Below are 19,683 nucleotides of genomic sequence, written 5' to 3' on the forward strand. Positions count from 1 at the left end.
TTATTGTTGGCTCTTGTTCCGTTGAATGAATTAAAATGAGCTATTTTTTTGAACATTTTGTCACAAATTAATTTCGTTGTGTTCGATTCACCTAATATAGCCTATAGGCTATTTAAAAAGTTGACTTGATTAATGCTGCCCCTAGCCTACATGAATCGTTTTTGTTGACTAACTGTTAACTAACTGGGCAGTTAACTAACTGGGCAGTGTGCTTGTAGTTCCCAGCATGCTTTGCAAGGGATTGCAATGGGAAAGTAAATTTACTAAAAAAAATTAAATTATTTGTTAATGTTCAGTTATTGTGGACATTTGGAAGAGTTTCTGCAATGTGTTTGAATTTTGTGGTTACCTTGTGTTGAAGAGTGGGTGACGAAGGATTTGCTAATATCAGACTGATTAAAATTATGAACATGAATAATATGACTCAACTAAATATGGTTTGTTCCAATGCTGATTCATTCTTATTTTATCGACCAAAAATAATTCCGAGGCAAAGTGTTCTTAAATTAATTAATTCACTGAAGAAGAAAAAAATCCCTTCATTTTTTTAAGTGCAGGCCCAAAGAGCATCAACCATCCTGAAGGTGTGAGTCAGATTGGGGCAGTAAATATAAAATACCCTACTAACACACTTGCTGTCATATAGGGGAGTTCCCCTTGTGTTTTTTCTGCTACTTTGTTTCCGTGTTCGTGAAGTGCTCAACATTTCCTTGAAGAACCCACCTGTTTAACCGTTCAGTCATGATCACTGGATAAGATAGCTGACATTCGTGCCCTAAAGGACTTCATTCATGAGCGAAAACTGGACCTTACACACATATCCAGACTTCTAGGAACATCTGAAGCGTCTCTAGCCGGATCGGGGCAGTAGTCTGTGGCCAAGACTCTTGAGGAACTTCTGGTTAAAGCGTGGCTGTTGCTGGTTACTCTGAAAAAATCAGGTTCATTGTGTGAACTTCTCTGGAGTGTCTTTCATAAGAGCAACAGGTAAATTCTTTTGGACCTAGATTGGGTTTTAATGCAAATATTACCAATTAAAGAATTGAAATGTAAATTTGTGTACACGTTTGATTTATTAAATGTGTAATATGTGTGATGTTTATATGAAAGTTATTGCTGAAAGTTAGGAGAGGCTGGGAAATATATAACATCTTGCACTACATGTTTCAAACTTTAATATAATACTCTAATGCACATTAAATAGTTACAAATATATCATTTATTCCTGAGCCGTGTAAATTAGTTGTCAAGCAGAACAGTGCTGTTGTTCTTACCTATCCCACTACTAAAGTAGTTGTAACAGTAATAGAAACACAAAGAGGTTTTAAATCATATTCACAATAATGTCAGCATCAAATGCTTTTATCTAAGGCAACTTGCACTCCATTCAAGGTCAGTTCAGTCCATGCAATCCCTTGGAATCGAACCTGTTGCTTTTGCTAGTACCATTCTCTCCATTAAACTTTTAATTTATAAGTATATAGTAAATATATAATTCATTACAGCAAATAAATTGGGAACAAATTTTAAATATAGTTTTTTAACATGCTGAAACAAAAGAACCTTGTAATTCAGATTATGTCAGTTCCGTTAATCAGCATTCATTGACATGGTCACAAATCAATTTGAGATACTCAGATTCTTACGATATTTACTGTCACCTCAAGAGTATGATAAGAAGATGATGATTATGGATGGTAGTGGTTTCAACCGCTGTAGAATTTCTCTGTTAAACAGATGATGTTATCAGGCCTAATCTCCCCTGATTTCCCCTAAAATTAGTTGAATGTATCCGTTTTAGTAACCATTGCTTTGATATGATTGCAATATAGTTTTTATTTATTTGATATATTACAATATATTTTCATTCATAGATTTAATTTAAGTCTAAATCTAAATTAAATTCTATCCTTTTTACTTTTCTTCCCAGCAACACAATGAGTCAATGGAAACAAATCCAGCAACTGGATATTAAGTTCCTCGAACAGGTGGACTTTTTTTATGATGACAACTTTCCAATGGAGTTGAGGCAGGTGCTGGCCAGCTGGATCGAAAGCCAAGATTGGTATGTGGATGTTTGTACATATTGATCAGAATTTGTGTTTTCAATCACATTTTAAATTTCCATCCCAAAGCAATCACAGAATATTCAATCTAAAATATTCTGATGCTCATAATACAAATTATGTTTGTAACACAATTCCAGTGCTTAAAGGTATTATGCCTCCTCCTAAAGCATTTTAATTTTCATCGCCACAGGGAAACAGCTTCAAACCATGAATCTATGGCTACTGTACTCTTCAATAACTTCCTCATTCAGCTGGAGAGACAGTGTTCTCAGGAGCAAAACTTTCTTCACAGGCACAACCTAAAACGAATATTTCATCAGATACAGGTAACAGATGCACATCGCCCTCCTGTTATTTCCACCCGTCTGATGCAGCCCTGGGCATCATCATTTCCATTAAAGAAAGCATTTTGCTTGCCCTTTAAATTATAGTTGTTCATCAAAAGCATAGTTTCGTTTAGTGATGCCTCCATGCCTATTTTTTTCTCACCTACTCTGAGAAGTGAAAGAAAAGGAAAGTGCGCATATGTACTTGTGAAGTGTTGATATGAATGTTTCTTTAAATGCACAAATGGATGCTCATATTTTCTCTGTGATCATTTAGCAGGAAATAATCCATAATGCTAAATATTGAGATTTACAGTAATAGTCAACAAGCTAATTATATAACAATAATATATCTCAAGTAAATGTTAATTATAAATGAATATAAGTGCTGTATTCGGTTGTCAACAGATGCTTGTGTACTCAGATGTGGTTTCTGATAACTTTTCATGGGCTTCAGTGGAAACAGTCCTATCCAAAATTTTGCACTGAGGTCACCTACCTCACATAGAGTTTACCACATTTACTAAGTTAGCATATTTTCCAGCAGTCTATACGCAATTGCTGACATGTACACTAAGATAAGATGCTATGTGTTGTTGCAAAGTCTTGTAGGAAGACAACAAGAACATTTGAGTAAAATCACGGACAAAAGCAAACTCTCAATATATTTTCAGGCTGCTGAAGACATTCCATTCAATTGTGCAGAATTTTCACGAGTGGGTGCTATGGGGATTTCTTAGTAGATAAATTCAAAGAAACTTCCACCGAAGAATCAAAGGTCGGGGGTTTCGCTTTCTTAAAAAAAATTACATAGCTGTCTGTAACTGGTGTTGCTACCCCAAAACACAAAATGACAGAGCACAGCGTGGGGAGACAGCATTTTTGTTTTTCTTATTTACATAGACTTTTTTTAGGGAGGCTGCAAAAATGGTTGGGTTTTTTTTTTTTTTTTTTTTGCCTTTACAAATATCATCAATATTGCATGAAAAAAAGAACGTCTAGACGAAACACCCACAATATTTTTTGTCTAAAAACAGAAAAGTTCAAAAGAACTTGACAGATGATTATTATTTTCTGTACCATCTAACAAATGTCACTTAAACCCCTGAATGAATCTGAAACTCTGCAAAGTCTGTATTTCAAGGAAAAAATCACTCAAAAATTAAAGTGCACTCTTCTAAAGCCATTTGTGTGATGACCAGACTAAAATAAGTTGATTTTCACTAGTAATTTTTCCCTCTGCCATATACTTTCAAATCAAACATGAGGCATTTAGACGCGTTGCATCAGGTTCAACATTAATTATGACATTAAACATCATTGCTTTTGTATCTCATGACTAAATGTCAATGACATCAAATCTGCTAAAAATCAAACCCATTTCTTAATTGGAAACAAAACCTCTATAGCTTCATGCATTAGATTTTAGCCATGATCTGTTTCATTTACATCAATGGTTATTCATTTTAACTTTCACTTTCCAAGATTACTTAACTCCTTGTTATGCCACATTCCCCATGATACATGATTCCTGTAAATGGTGTTGAGCTTTTACTGTCAGCCAATTATTTTTAGAACTTTAAATTCCACCTAAATGAAGCGGGTACTTCAGTGTGGATATTAAAAACACTGACAAAAGCAAATTACAATAACTGGGTAAAAACTAGGTACTAACCCTGAACCTACCCCTAAACCTAACCTTAACCCATGTAGTTACCTTACATTACCCAGTACTTTCTTAGGTAAATACACTGTCAGTACACGTACTGTAAAATAAAGTGCCACTTCAAATTATGCTGTAGATCTTATTAATAATACATTTTAAAAGTTATATTTATTGTTAACCTTTGCATAACAGCAATAAACCTCAATGGATAGCAATTCTACTCCTTTTTTCCCACTCAGAGTCCCACATGCTCCTGCTTTCCTCACATATTGCAGAAAACATTCCAGCTAATCCTTTTTTTAAATTAAAATGTATTTTTACCAGTGTACGATGTAGTGTGAATAGAATTCCCGGTCTCACATCAGTAAACGCTGTTGCATCACTCATTCAGGTTAAATACAAGGCGAATACTATTCACATGGCTGCCGTCATCTGTAACTGCCTGAGGGAAGAAAGACGCATCTTATCCACAGCCAGCATGCAGGAACAGGTATTGCCAACACAGATTTGACAAACAACAAACCACATATACACATATTTGATTTGTGACTTTTGATAATGCAGAACCTTAATAGTCTATTTCTTATTCAATGTCAGGTTGTCATGTTTCTTTGTTTTTAAACCTAAACTTTTGTATGTTCTCCAGGTTAAAAATTGTTGAATCCCAAATTTTCCATGTGGACCTCGCTGTAGATTTTGATCTTCTGTTTTCCATGTTCCCATTTCATTAATGGCAGGGACCACTGGAGAAGTCAATGCAAAACTCAGCCGCTTTGGAGAAGCAGAAAGTTCTTGACAACAAAGTGGCAGTGATTAGAAGCAGCGTTCAGGTAATTCACGTTTAGTATTGGTTTAGCATTATCATCACAGACATGGTTTAGGTTTATGAAAAAGTGCATGCATGACATGTGGAATTATTCAAACATGCTCTATCAGATGCTGGACCAGGCTGTGAAGTATCTTGAAGACATGCAGGATGATTTTGACTTTCGCTACAAAACTCTCCAACTTCGAGGTGAGCCATCGTATGACCATGATAACTTCAGAATGTGTTCCAAAAATGTCTCCATCCTGCCGTTTTATGATATAATATAGCAAATAATATAATATGGCCATATGAGAGATGGTTTTTGAAATACATCTATGAAATATATCCTCTAAAATTCTGTAGATCCAGTTGAGAGGAACTCTTTGTCCATGAAGCAAGAAGTCACTACACTTCAGGAAATACTGAATCGCCTGGATTTCAAAAGAAAGGCAAGTGTTTCTCTAGGCTGTTATTACTCTTTTCTGTGTCTCTCTTCACAACCATTTCCTCTTCTTCTCTATGTCAAAGGTTTTGTTTATTTAGATTGTTTTGCACTTTTAGAACTACCCTGGGTACTTCCTGTCTCAGACGGGTGGTTTTGAGAGATTTTCACACGTCTTTGCTCAGATGTGTGCATTGTTGTTGGCTGGTCATTGTTAAACTTGTTTTTTGCATTTTGTTGTACCTTTGCAGGAGATTTTGTCAAAGATCGCAGATGTTATAAAAGAAATCGATGCCCTGATTTCCTCCCAGCTTAACCCTGAACTTAAGGAATGGAAACGGAGGCAGCAGATCGCCTGCATCGGAGGACCGGTTCTGATAGGACTGGACCAGCTCCAGAACTGGTATGACACTATATAAATATAGAGAAATATAATAAAAAGAAATAATATAATGTTTCTGTTATGATGTTTAATATAGATTTTTAAAATGTCGTCACACTAAAAAGTCTGTCACAGTGCTCAATGTAAAGACAAGCTCAATGTAAAGACAAGGAGGAAGTAAAACTGAAGGCATGTATACTACCGTTCAAAAGTTTGGTGTCAGAGTTTGTTTTAGTTTTTTTTGCAATTTATGAGCTTTACGCATTAAAATTGACCAAAAGTGACAGTAAAGATGTTTATAATGTAATAAAGATTTCTATCTTGAAAAAAAATTTCATGGTTTACAAAAAATGTTAAGCAGCTGCTGTTTTCAACATTAATAATATTAAGAAATATTTCTTTAAGCACCAAATCAGCATATCAGAATGATTTCTGAAGGATCATGTGACACCGAAGACTGGACTAATGATGCTGAAATTTCAGCTTTGCATCACAGGAATAAATTACTTTTTTAAATTAACTTTTTAACTGTTTTAAAAACAGTTATTTTAAATTGTAATAATATTTCACAATATTACTGTTTTTACTGTATTAGCCTTGGTCAGCATAAGAGACTGCTTTCATAATCTTTCAAAATCTTATAGTCTCCAAACTTTTTAAACGGTAGTGCACGTCTTTCTATGTGGTTTCTTAGGTTTTCTGAACGCTTCATTGAGAAACTGCCTAGCAAGCGTTCAGAAAACCTAAGAAACCATCTAGAAAGACAAGTATTATGGCTGGTTTCTAGGGTGTTGTTATGGTGTTTTATGGTTGCAAGGAGATTAGTCTTGTTAAACTTTTAATCAAACCTAATGTTTATGTGATATCACTTTTACAGGTTTACCGTGACAGCCCAGAGTCTGTTCCAGATTAAAAGGCAGCTGGACAAACTGGGCGAGCTGATTCTGAAAGTCACTTACGAGAGCGATCCAATCCCTCTCCAGAGACCTCAGATGGAGGAGCAAGTCAAATACCTCATCTACCACCTCATTAAAAGGTACAATTTAGGGAATACATTACATTTATTTACAACTAAGGCACAGCAATTCACTTTGGGATTATAGTGGCATTAAAACGTTAAACTCAATGAATGAGAACAATAGAAAGGATGTGCTGGATGATCAGGACCTGGATAATCTTTCCTGGTCATGTTTGCAGCTCCTTTGTGGTGGAGAAGCAGCCCTGCATGCCTACACACCCTCAGAAACCTCTAATCATCAAAACACAGGTGCAGTTTACCACCAAGGTCAGGTATGAACCACAGCCTCCTCCAAACTCTTCATGTAAACAAGTCTAACTTCGCAACGAGTCACTGCCTTTAGTCAGACACAAGTATTGCCCATTTAAGTTCACTTTTTTTTCTTTTTAGATTGCTGGTTAAGTTACCTGAGGTGGATTATCAACTCAAAGTCAAGACAACATTCGATAAGTATGTTTGCTGAATTATGTCTACATGTTATCTTGAAAACCTGGGTCATTCATATTATGCAATACTTTTTCAACCCAACTTATTAAAAAGAAATATACTGGTGCTGTAATATGAGGAAATATTTCTGTAAAAGGGTAAAGTGTTGAGTCTTAAAGAAATATAATCTGGTCAAGATCAGACACTTAAACAATATTTATAACTTGTTTACTTACACAGTGTTAAGAATTTTAACAGGCTGGAACATAACAAGATGGAAATCTAAAGTTAGCCATTGCTCAGTGAGGGATGAGATTCATCTTACAGGAGGGCGTCAATCTGTATACATATATATATTTATGTATTTATATTTATATTTTAAGTTTTTTTACTCTTATGTAGCATATTGATATTATCATACAGATTTCTGTTATTTTTATTAGACGGCATGGAATGTTTTAGAGTGAAATAAACCATCTAATGTCAGAAAATACCACATAATTCATCATAATATTTACTGAGGTTTGTGCTGTTGTTTTCCTACCACATATGATGTCACTTCCTGGAGAATGATGTCAATGAACTCAAGTGCTTTTAGTTGAAGAGTAATACATTGTATATGTTCATTATATATATCAATCACTTAATTAGCCTCAACATAGATTAATTTACAACTGAAACAAAACTCAAAACAATATATAATCTATAAAAAACCTGTGTAGCAATATTCGATATTTCCCAAGACAAAATGCTTTGTTTATTTTATTTTGATTAGATAAAAAAAAAAAAAAAAACTGGAATGTTTCTTAGGCATTAATGCAGCACATGACAAAAATAATAACATCCACTCAAACCAAAGAACCAGTAGTGAAATTATTGAAGATAATTTCCTTAAAATAATCATAATCCCTAATATGAATTCCATCATTAAAATTGTGAAATATATATTACGACACCCAGTATATGATAGGGACATGAAAAAGTACTGCACACTAGGTATAACCCACATGTTATAATCGCTATAATCATTAATCATCAATAGCATAACCTATACTCTTTCTTACATTTACATTCAAGTCTGTTTCAAAATCATTTTTGCAAGCAATGTTTGGATGACAGGTGTGTTTAGCCCAACGTGACCATGTTTTTCTACTCTTTTCTATTTGTGTGTGCAGAGACCTTCCACCAGGCAAAGTGTGAGTGCACTCAACCTCAAAGAGAAGAAGCAACTTCCTGTTGTTTATTTAGGCCGAATCTCAATTTGAGTTTTTCAGCTATGTGTGGGGGAGGGAGACAGCAATGCTTTACAAGCGAAATTCTGTTGCAATTCTACATAATTATCAGTACAGAGGAAATTGTGACTAAACAGAAAATATCATCATTAACATTACTGATGTTTCCTTATAGGAACAGACAGTTCTTCATCCTCACCAACAACACCAAAGTGATGGATGTTGAGGAGTCGACTGGCTGCCTTTCTGTAGAGTTCAGGCATCTGGTACTTTACTCTGAATTCTAGCACATGATATCAAGAGCAATACGGTTTATTATGAGACTTTCTTTTAAATTATTAGTTCACCCACTGTAGGAAAGTAAATGAGTCATTATTTTCTCACCCTCATGTTGTTCCAAACCCATAGGCTGATGTCGTTTTCCGTGAAACATAAAAGGAGAAATTTTGAAGCTTTTATTCCATACAAGGACAGTTTGTAGTGACCATGGTTTCAAAAAGTGAAAAACTCACATAAGTGGCGTTCTTTTTCTTTTCTTTTTTTCTTTGTTGAGCTTGAAATTGTGTTGCCACTATAAACCATTGTCCAAATGAGCTGTTTGAAAATGAACATGAGGGTGTAAAACATTTTTAATTTAATTTTTTTTGGTGAACTGTGCCTCTAAGAGGGAAGATGTTTCATGATGTCTTTGTGTTCTGCAGCAGCTGAAAGAGAGAAAGTGTCCTACCGGAGGAAAAGGAAATGAGGTAAGAAAGACTGCAGTACCCATTTTTTTCAATCTGAAAAGTCCTACGTAATGTCTTATGTCTTGTTATGAGATATTTTTGTCATGTTGTTAGTCGTTGTCATGTTGTTAGTCAATGTGGGATGCATCATCCTGCCAAGTGCCAACAGAGGGCAGCCTCACACTGACTGTATATTCTTGATCTTGGCATTGAAGTGTGACAATACTGTGTTTCTTTATTACAGGGTCCCCTGTCAGTAACAGAGGAGTTACACTCACTCAACTTTGAGGCCATGCTGATGTTACAGGGCCTGGATATTGATCTTGAGGTGTGCTTTAGTGTGTGTGTGTGTGTGTGTGTGTGTGTGTATACTGTAAATGTGACCCTGGATCACAAAACCAGTCACAAGTTGCACGGGTATATTTGTGGCTATAGCCAACAATACACTGCATGGGTCAAAATTATCGATTTTTCTTTTATGCCGAAAATCATTAGTATATTAAAGGTACAATATGTAAGAATTTTGCATTAAAATATCCCAAAATCTCAAGGCCAGTGTTATATATTTTGTTAAGTTGATTACTTACAATATCCCAAATGTTTCCAACTATTTTTAAATAATGAGAAAAGTGCGATTTTAACCAAGGAAACGGGGCGTTAGAGCAGGGGGGAGCTGGGAGTCGCCAGTCAATTGCGTCATATCGGCGTTACCCTCGGTTTCCGCTCGTACTGCGTGGAGTCCTGGACAAATGCGGAAGTTGTAGTTGTAGCGTCTATCAAGCTACAAACGTTAGCTTGTTTCTTGCAGTCGTTATGGTACACAATTATTATTTACAGACTGCAGATGGTTCTGTCGACGAAGCATGCTTAATTTAATATTTTCCAAATGTAGCATTCGGTAATAGTTATGTTTATGCAAGGAAAGTATTATTGCCTTAGGGTTGTGTTTAGTTTATTGACATTGTTTATCACGTCTGGTGTTTATGGCCATGTAAATAAATATAGCATGTGTTATACATAAAGATTAATCAGTATTTTGGCAAATGATGTGGGCATGTTCGAATGTACTTTTACAACAAATGTTTAGAACATGTAAAACTGCGCAGCGTTATCACAACAATGAATTCGACAAATACAGTAACATCTATGATAACCAATTTAGTATTAAACCTTACTTTTCTTGCGGTTAATTCATTTTAATGAAATAAAAGTGTGATGAGGTTCAAGAGTCAGGAAGAAGACGGGTCGGCGTGACTGGGACTCGTACTTTATTCAAATAAAACAAAACAAACAAAAGTCGCGCACAACGCGCATTCACTGTGGCGACGGCACAAAACAGTTCAAAAATGAGAGCTCGGATCCACCGGTTTTCTTTCTCTGCGTCCAATTTTCTCTCCAGTGTCTGATTCCAGCACGGTCTCTCCACGCCAATAATACTGCAAAAAGACACAGGTGTTCGTCATTTGCACTTGACCTACTTACGTCCCGCTCGTCTTGTTTCTATCTCTCCCGTTACAGACCGCGCTGAACCACGCCCCCCCCTCGCCACAAAAAGCATGTCATTAAACGCAACATTTATAAAAATAGAACATCCATGAACATGATTTTTCGATTCCCGTCTGACTGATTTACATCCACGGTGGAGTTGAAAACAACAGTTCCCATCATTCTACGCTCCTTTACATCGTCATCAAGCTACGCCGTTGTTGTTGTTTGGAATGTAGCGCCCTCTAGTGGCAGAAAATGTTGCATATTGTACCTTTAAGTAAAGATTATTTTCCATGAAGATATTTTTGAAATTTCCTAATGTAAATATATAAAACATTTATTTTTGTGAGTGAATGCTGCACAATCGCGAACATAAATGGACAACTTTAAAGGCGATTTTCTCAATGTTTAGATTTTTTGCACCCTCAGATTCCAGATTTTCAATAGTTGTATCTCGGCCAAATATTGTCCTATCATAAATGGAAAGCTTATTTAATCAGCTTCCATGTGATGTATAAATCTCAATTAAATTTTTTTTTTACATCTATATAAAATCATGCATTATATATATATATAAATGCCTTAGAAAACTTAAAATCTAAATTAAAGTTGAATTGCAACAGTGTCACTTATATAATTTTATTTTTTATATAAAATTTATATTATAATATCTTTTTTTTTATACACACATATATTTTTATGGAAACTGTTATACATTTTCTTCTGGATTCTTTGATGAATAGAAAGTACAAAATGACATTTGAAACAGAAATATTTTACTACTATAGCCATACTTAGATCTTTTTTTTGTTAAAGTCAAGTCAGTTTTAATGGTATATTGTATTTCTCAATGTTCATCACTTTACAGGAAAATATGTAGGAGTAGTTGTATTTAAAGTTTCATTGAAATTATTACTCATATTTTTGTCTGTAATGTTTTATTTATATAGATTCATATATTACATGTTTTATAAATTATTACATGACAATTTACAATTCTGACAAGAACAGCTGTAATCATTTGCATGGGAAATAAGTGTGCTAATACAATGCTTTTATGGTCTTTTTTGTTATTAACCATAATACCGCTTACTTGGTTTATATTTTTTCCTGTGCAGACGTGCTCCCTGCCACTGGTGGTCATCTCCAATGTCAGTCAGCTTCCAGGGGGCTGGGCCTCCGTCATGTGGTACAACCTGCTAACTGACGACCCTAAGGTGGGCTTCTCAAAGTTCTGATGCAGATGCAAATGAATAGATGTCTAGACTATATAGTATCTTGTCTATAGCTTGCAGCACTTGGTAGAAACATGGTTACGGTCTGCATGTGGTCTAGTGTTGTATTATATGACTAAAAGAACTAGAGGTCATAGTTTTAATCAGTGACCAGACTTGACTTACAGTACTATTTGAACTTCTCTGACATGTTTAGAACCTTGGGTTCTTCGGTAACCCTTTGCGGGCAAGTTGGAGCCAACTCTCTGAGGTGCTCAGTTGGCAGTTCTCAAGTTTTGCAGGCCGAGGACTCAACAAGGAGCAGCTTAACATGCTGGGAGATAAACTTCTGGGTTTGTTTTTATAAAAACATTGGATTATTATGATATCATAGTATAATAGGGCATTTTATATAATTGTCAGCTGTTTTACACGGTGTGTTTCGTTTTTTTCCTCATGCATTTCTTTCTTCAGTTTTATTGTGAACGTATTTTTGCCTCCATCTAAACAGTGTTTTGTAATTGTTTCTGAAGGTCAACACGCTTCTTTTAATGACTGCCACGTTTCTTGGTCCAAGTTCTGGAAGGTAATATTGAATAAATATAATATTCTCTTGTTATGTTCAAATTGTACTTGAGCATCATGAAAAGCACAACGATATAAATCCAATGTTTTTTGTGTTTTTCTGTTGCTCTCAGGAAAACATCCCTGGCAAATCATTTAGTTTTTGGCTGTGGCTAGACTCTATCCTGGACCTTATTAAGAAACATTTACTTCCTGTTTGGATTGATGGGTCAGTGGCCTAATCTTCTCGCATGATAAATGGAACAGATAATAAACACATAATAGCTCTGTTATTCTAATAACCATGCAATACATTAATACAACTATTGGGTAAACTACTTCAAATTAGATTGAACTGTTTTAACCAAATATATTAATCAGTATATTTATAAATGAGAGTTCTTTTGATTTATCTGCCATTCTGGATTAATTTGTTGCTCTTTGCAAAACTTCTTTCTGCTTCTCAATGAATTCTGCTGTTTTTGGTTGTCAGTTACATAATGGGATTTGTGAGTAAAGAGATGGAACGCGCCTTATTGAAGGAGAAGAAGCCAGGGACATTCCTGCTACGCTTTAGCGAAAGTCACCTTGGAGGAATCACCTTCACCTGGGTTGAGCAGGATGAAAATGGTTTGTTTTTCTGCTATATATTATGTTTGACCATATTCACAGGTAGGATACATGATGTCACAGGTGTCCAGTTGTAAAACAAAGATAGTAACACAAAACAAGTTCCACGCAGTGAACAGTTAAAATGTTCTGTTTGCAAGCCCACCCAGTTCAGGAACTCGTGCCAAGTTAAGCTGTTGTTATCCAAGTGATATCCTCACTTGGATTTGCTGAGGGAATTTCCAGCCTTGGAGTTGTTCCAAAATTTAGAACATGCCTTTTATCTTATTGCTACAATTCAAGTGTCCTTATTTTAATTGGTCTTTGTTGTATTGTCTTCATTGTAAAATGTTTTTAATTAATCTAAAGCACATGTGTTCTGCCCACAGGAGACCCAAAGTTCATCTCTGTAGAGCCGTACACGAAAAACCGTCTCAACGCCTTGCCCATTGCTGATATAATACGGGACTATAAGGTCATTGCAGATGGTGTTGTCCCAGAGAATCCTCTGAAGTTCCTTTACCCCGACATCCCGAAGGACGAGGCTTTTGGAAAACATTACAATAGCCAGCAAAACAAAGGTTAGATGCCTATAAACTTTATCTTTATTTCACTGTGTTCCATATTTTGTGTACAGCCCTGTTACTGTTTCTCCACCACAAAAAATGAAAACATTCTGAACAGTTGTGACATGCCTAAGAAATGGCAGGAAGGCTCAGGAAATCTCTTTAGCTAATCTCTCACATTATCTACTGTAAGGGTGGTTTTCCTTCAGAGGTTCAGGCTGCAGGATGGCAGAAAACATTATAAGCAAAAATTTTATTTATGTTTAATACACTTTTTTTCTATTGAATGTTAATGTTTACTTTATGTATTTTGTTAGAAAATTATAAAGTCACACAAATCAAAGTTTTATACTGTACTTGTGTTTCAAAGTTGAAAACCATTCATTATAATTAGCTCATTTAATATTTAATTTAATATTTAATTTAGGTTGAGCACCTCTTTTCACTGACCCTATTTTTTTAACTATATTTGTGGAAAGTGCGCAGTTGTAGAAAGATTAGATATAGCATATGCTAAAATGCAGTTTTTTTTATTGTTGTTTTTTCCTTTTACAGTTTGTCCTTACATTCAGACACAGTTAGTTCCAATTTCCCGTCGGAAGTGAGTATCTTCATTTCTTTCAGATTAATATTTAATTTGATAATTTGTTGTCTCTCAGTGTTGCAAGATTGTATGAACTGATACTAATGATTTTCTTTTACTTTCTTTGATGTCCTCATTTCTCAGTGGTCCTGTCCAACATGCATGTTCCTCTCCTGAACCTCCGATGTCTCCTGGAATGTTTGAAATTATCACCCAGCACCTCAGTCCCTTTGAGTTTGAAAGCGCTGTAAATATCATCTTTTACATTTTTGAAAACTATATATATATTAGTGCTGTCAATCGATTTAAATTGCTTATTTTTCTGTAATTAATCATGATTGATCGCACCTAACATTAAAGTTTTAAAATACATTTTTAAATTGTAATAATTTAACAGTTAAAGGTGCAATAGGTGATTCTCTACAGAGAGATTTTTGTTATACTGGTTAAAAGTCTCCTCATATCCTGATAGCAATCACTATGTTAAATGGTATAAATGTGGTTTTATAAATATATATTGGCTGTGGAAGGCATAGGACCATAAATGTAAATCCTATCATTATATTCGGTCCGAATGAAATAATACAATGTCCTACCTGCCTGTCAGGGTTTGTTTTTACAAACCTTCGCGCACCCTGTTCACACAGACATCATACGTCATCAGCGCGTTTCATGCTATAAAGATTTAGACAGATGTTGGTCATGGAGCACCGCAAACAAACAGCAGCCACCATTTACAGTTCCTCCAAAACAACGAGCATATGCTGCATTCACGCCATAACTACCGTAATTAAGAGATGGCAACCCGTGACGTTCTAACCGGAGCTGTTCATGTCCTCGCACATTTGAATTAAGCGTTTCCATATCAACAGTATCAACACCGCAATGAATCTGCAGCAGTCAGGTGGTACTGGTCAGAGCTCTCCTAGTTGTTTACGTTCATTATTATTGTTATTTTATGTGCTTTGAGACATGAGGTAGTTTAACGCCGTCTCTTGTGACCCTTTGCTGAGAGCAGATGTGTGTGTGCCTTCATGTGTTGTGGAGGAGGCATGGTTTGGACGGCGATTTGCAGGGAGGGTGGGATCGTATGCAATTAAATAAAGTTACTTCAGGGTTCCTCACTGCATAAGTTATACATTTATTATAGATTATACCTTATACAGAAGTTAATCAGTCAAGAGCAGTAAGTGATTTTCTGTGATTTTTATTATTTTTTCTCTTTGTCTTTTGTTTTTTTGGATTTACAACCCTATTTCCAGAAAAGTTGGAAAATGTTGTAAAATTCAATACAATTCACAATCTGTGATTCGTTAATTATCTTGAACCTTTTTTTAACTGACAAAAGTGTAAAGAAAAGTTTTCCAATGTTTTCACTAACCAACATAATTGTATTTTGTAAATATAAAAAAGTTTGATATTGATGGCTGTGACACACTACAAAAAAGTTGGGACAGAGGCAAAATATAAGTGAAAAGATTATAAAAGTTAGATTATCCAACTCTTTTGAAACAGTCCACAATGAGTAGGTGACTTGGTAATAGGTGATGGTATCATGTTTGGGTGAAAAAGGAGCTTCTAAGTCTTTTTCACTTAACAAAGTCAGACGCTGCATTAAGGAATGCCACTTGAATCTCTGTTAAGCAAAGCGAAAGCTATACATCAGTTCTATGCGGAGATGCCGGCGAGTTCTCTGGGCCCGAGCTCATCTCAGATGCTCTAGAAATGTGTGCTGTGGTCAGATGACTCAGTCCCAAAGACGACAGGGACCATCCAGATTTTCATCAGCGACAAGTGCAAAAGCAAACATTGCATCAGTGCAAACGGCATAGGTGACTTGCATTTGTGTGAAGGTACCACTGATGTGGAGGCATATATTTGCATTATACAGAGACATAAACTGTCATCAAGATGACACCTTTCCTGGGAAGCAAGTCAATGCCAGGCCTCATTCTTTCTGCACATGCTAAAACTGAGTGGTTTCTAGTCACTCTACACTGTAGAGTGGATGTGCCTCACTGTCCAGATGTGTCTCTTATTGAAAATGTTTGAACCATCATGAAAAGGAGAATCAGACAATGACAACCACGGACTGTTGAGCAGATATCTTATGTCAGGCAAGATTGGGCAAATATTCCACTTGCAAAACTTCAGCAATTAGTATCCTCAATTCCCAAATGATTAAAAAGTGTAATTAAAAGGAGAGGTGATGTGACACGGTGGTAAACGTGCCTCTGTACCAACTTTTGTGGAGTGTGTTGCAGCCATCAAAATCAAAACTTGTTTATATTTACAAAATAAAATTAAGTTGGTCAATGAAAACATTAGAAATATTTTCTTAAGTTAAATAAAGGTTCAAGAGCATTAACAAATCACAGATTCTTGATTTTATTGCATTTTACAAAATGTCCCAACTATTCTGGAAATGGGGTTGTACATTAATGGCAGACATCACAGCCGCAGGTTTATTTGGCTGCTGTCACTTAAAGATCTGAAGCACATGACGCGGATCTGACACATATCCCATGGCCTCACAACTCTTTACAGTCATTTACGAGGATACTCGACAAAGCGGGCATTTTGGCATACGTTTGCGTGTTTTTGTCTGTTCAAACGCGAAAGCGAATGTGCGCTGTCTGAAGCGGCTTTCTGTGCGCACAAGTTATGTGTGTGTCACACAGACAGGAGATTCACGGACAGCACGCCAATACAGATTTAACTTCTTTTTTTTCCCTCTAATCGCTTGAAACTGTAGGGTTAGGGATTAACCCCCCAAGAATGCTTTGGAATATAGACCTATGTTTTATCTTGTTGTAAAGAAGACACTCAGCAGATTATTGCTGAAAAACTTCCAAAAATAAAAGTGTAAAAATATTATGGACGTTTACATTTACTGTAGGCCTATATCAAATGTACTGTACTTTTTACTATAAAATTACTATAAAATCAAAGCCATATATCTAACCAAGTTGTGTTCCAAATTTAAAGTTGATATAACAAAAGTTTTAGGCGCTGTACCAAAAAGAGCAACCGGGCGTCCCACTAGAAGAATGGTGGCAGTTAAGGGGTTAATAGCTCTTGAATGAATGAAAGCAAAGGATGAAGGGGAAAACGGTCATTTTGACAGCCCTAATTTTTTTTTAATTTACATCTATTTTAAATACTTTTTTCATTACAAATTATATTATTTGCATAGCAATTGTAGTGAATATTAAAAATATTCACAATGTGTATTTTATTTAATTTATTTAATTTTAAATTGTATTGTTTACATGGTCGATGTCACACTTTTGCTTATTTGGGTAGTGACTTAACCATGCATACTCTTAAATGTGTATTATTCATTTTCAAACCCATACAATTTAGTTTATATCCTTATTCAATTTGGTTTTTCAGGCTGTTGCTCAGAACCATATCTTGTGGGTAATTTGGGGCTGTCACTAATAAGCAAAACATAACTGTTTAAGCATCTATATATTTAAGAAAAGCAAACTAACATAATCAGAAAATGACATGACACGTTTTTCTTGTTTACATTGCAGATGAATTCACCGTAGAAAGGGCAACAACCAGATTTCGCTCAGATCCAAGATTTTGGATGGGTTTGAAGCTTTCCATCTCTGTATTCTGGTTTCTTTTGCCATTCTTAAAGTCCCCCTGTGGTGAAAATCAAGTTTTTTATGTTGTTTATATGTATATGTGTTGTTTTTAAAGTATGCTTTAAGACAAACCATGTGTAAAAATGCAGAAGTCAACACCATTGCTGAGTATTTTCTCCTTAAAACTGCAGTGAACCAAAGACAGTCTCAAAAAACGCGGTTTGAAATCGCTGGTGTTTCTGACGTCACAAACTACCTTGTAACCAATCAGATCAACGTGTGATCATCAACGAGTCAATCTCTGAGCTGGTGTGAGTGAGTGGAGGCAGGGGCTAATTTGCATATTCATGGTTTACTAAATTAGGCGAGGCTGTAGAGTTACATTCAAGATATTTTAAGGCATGAAGAATTTTATAGACTTTTAAATATGTAACTTTGGTGATCAAAGATGAGTTTCAAGGGATACAATTATTGACTACAGGGGGACTTTTTTTCTGGCTCTATGCCACTAAAAAACATAATTTCTCTCCCTTTGATTTGCTGAGTGTATATTCCAAAATACTGTCAATATGAAAATGCATCAGATGTACTATTCATTGTATTATTCAAGTTCTAGTTATGTTGTCTCATGTATCTGTAAAATTCAGATTTAACTAAACATAATTGCCTAACATTATACTCATTATACAGTTTATGTATATATTATGACAAGCTTGTTGTTGCTATTGTATTTTTTTGTTTTTTAATAAAAAAAATTATGGTATCACTATTGTATTATTATTATTATTAGTAGTAGTAGTAGTAGTAGTAATAGCAGTTTACTAAATACCAACAATGTGCAGTCTTAAAATGCAATGTGTAATCTTTGACTAGGACATTGACTAGGCACGTTGACTAGGATTGTGATTGTTGACATTTTGATGATGGAAATGTTGTTGAGTGAGCCAGCAGTCAGCATGTTCCAACATGGAAAAGACATATTACCACATTCTTCCTAGCAGCATATGTGAAGTGTTTTCATTTTTCACAGTAATCCAGTCATTTTAAGATATAAATACCAATATAACCCTGTTCTCCTTTAGCGTGTGGAAGTGAATCAGAAAACTTCCATTAAAGTCTATTTCTAGATGCACACTAAGCTGGCAACATGATTCATGGCATTTAAATTCTTTTTTTTTATTTATTCAGACACCTGGCTTTATACACTTGACTTTTGAGTTTGTGCAGATACGACGTTAAGTCTTTTGCATCCGTGCAACTAAATATGCCAACAATTTGACGTCCACTTCATTCCCTTAGTATTGGTATGCTGATGTGGCAAATAGTGCTGATATCTATCATAAGGGAAATGCTATCAAAAAGCGGTCGACAGGAGTATATGAATCATAAGTTGATCATAATAAAGAGTTTCATTTCTGTAGCAATCCACACACCACTTTGCAGTACATTTTCATATACCTGTCATGTCTTAATATATTGGATAAAATATTAAAACTATTAAACTCACAATTACAAGATATAGAAATCATATTAGTTTTAATTTCTCATTATCACAATAAAATGAACATATGGGCTATTTTTCATCAGTTTCACTACTTTGGACTGAGCCAATGTTTTAATTTTTGCCATGTCCAATGTTTTTAAAAATAAAGTAGGCTATTATTTAAAAAAAGATGTCAGGTGTATTCAAATTAGATTGTTTTAACTGGTAATCAATGTATACGTATTTCCCATATCCTCTATTTCATTTTTCATTCTGTTTAACTAACAAAAAACAGCAACCTGTTAAGAAAACCCTTATTATTCTATTAAAAGTGTAGAATAATAGCTTAAGAGATTTGTTACAACCTGGCCCAGTTCCTTAAGGAAGTCATCCTCCAGGATGTGACATCATTATAGTGGAAAAACCGCAGTGCATACATACATCATCAATAAGTATTTTGCAAAGGATTTGTGATATTAGTTG

At 35.2% G+C, this 19,683-nt stretch overlaps 1 protein-coding gene across 2 annotated transcripts; it reads left to right on the forward strand.

Moving 5' to 3' along the window:
- The first annotated feature begins 671 nt into the window (after nucleotides 1-671).
- stat4 (signal transducer and activator of transcription 4) lies at nucleotides 672-18,480 on the forward strand. Of its 2 annotated transcripts, none has more exons than XM_082175738.1 (24): nucleotides 672-987; nucleotides 1,931-2,065; nucleotides 2,260-2,395; nucleotides 4,453-4,551; nucleotides 4,799-4,891; nucleotides 4,998-5,076; nucleotides 5,233-5,318; nucleotides 5,563-5,714; nucleotides 6,571-6,729; nucleotides 6,891-6,983; nucleotides 7,102-7,161; nucleotides 8,313-8,333; nucleotides 8,545-8,635; nucleotides 9,074-9,115; nucleotides 9,339-9,422; nucleotides 11,701-11,799; nucleotides 12,014-12,149; nucleotides 12,330-12,382; nucleotides 12,495-12,589; nucleotides 12,854-12,990; nucleotides 13,359-13,550; nucleotides 14,091-14,136; nucleotides 14,263-14,365; nucleotides 17,661-18,480. In XM_082175738.1, exons 2-24 carry the CDS (start codon nucleotides 1,938-1,940, stop codon nucleotides 17,673-17,675), a joined length of 2,199 nt encoding a protein of 732 aa, XP_082031864.1. In that variant the 5' UTR covers nucleotides 672-987; nucleotides 1,931-1,937; the 3' UTR covers nucleotides 17,676-18,480. The 2 variants fall into 2 exon arrangements, with proteins under 2 accessions (XP_082031864.1, XP_082031863.1); XM_082175737.1 differs by having other exon boundaries at nucleotides 673-987; nucleotides 9,071-9,115.
- Nucleotides 18,481-19,683: the final 1,203 nt, after the last annotated feature.

The sequence above is a fragment of the Leuciscus leuciscus genome (assembly GCF_965113295.1).
Source record: "Leuciscus leuciscus genome assembly, chromosome: 7".
Classification (NCBI taxonomy): domain Eukaryota; kingdom Metazoa; phylum Chordata; class Actinopteri; order Cypriniformes; family Leuciscidae; genus Leuciscus; species Leuciscus leuciscus.

What these genes read in the sequence shown, in the direction of transcription:
- stat4 (XM_082175737.1), top strand. Translation starts at nt 1,938, where the DNA reads ATGAGTCAATGGAAACAAATCCAGCAACTGGATATTAAGTTCCTCGAA. An exon ending in CCGGAGGAAAAGGAAATGAG is followed by an intron (nt 9,116 to 9,338) that starts GTAAGAAAGACT and finishes TCTTTATTACAG; the next exon opens with GGTCCCCTGTCAGTAACAGA. An exon ending in GTTCCAATTTCCCGTCGGAA is followed by an intron (nt 14,137 to 14,262) that starts GTGAGTATCTTC and finishes CTCATTTCTCAG; the next exon opens with TGGTCCTGTCCAACATGCAT.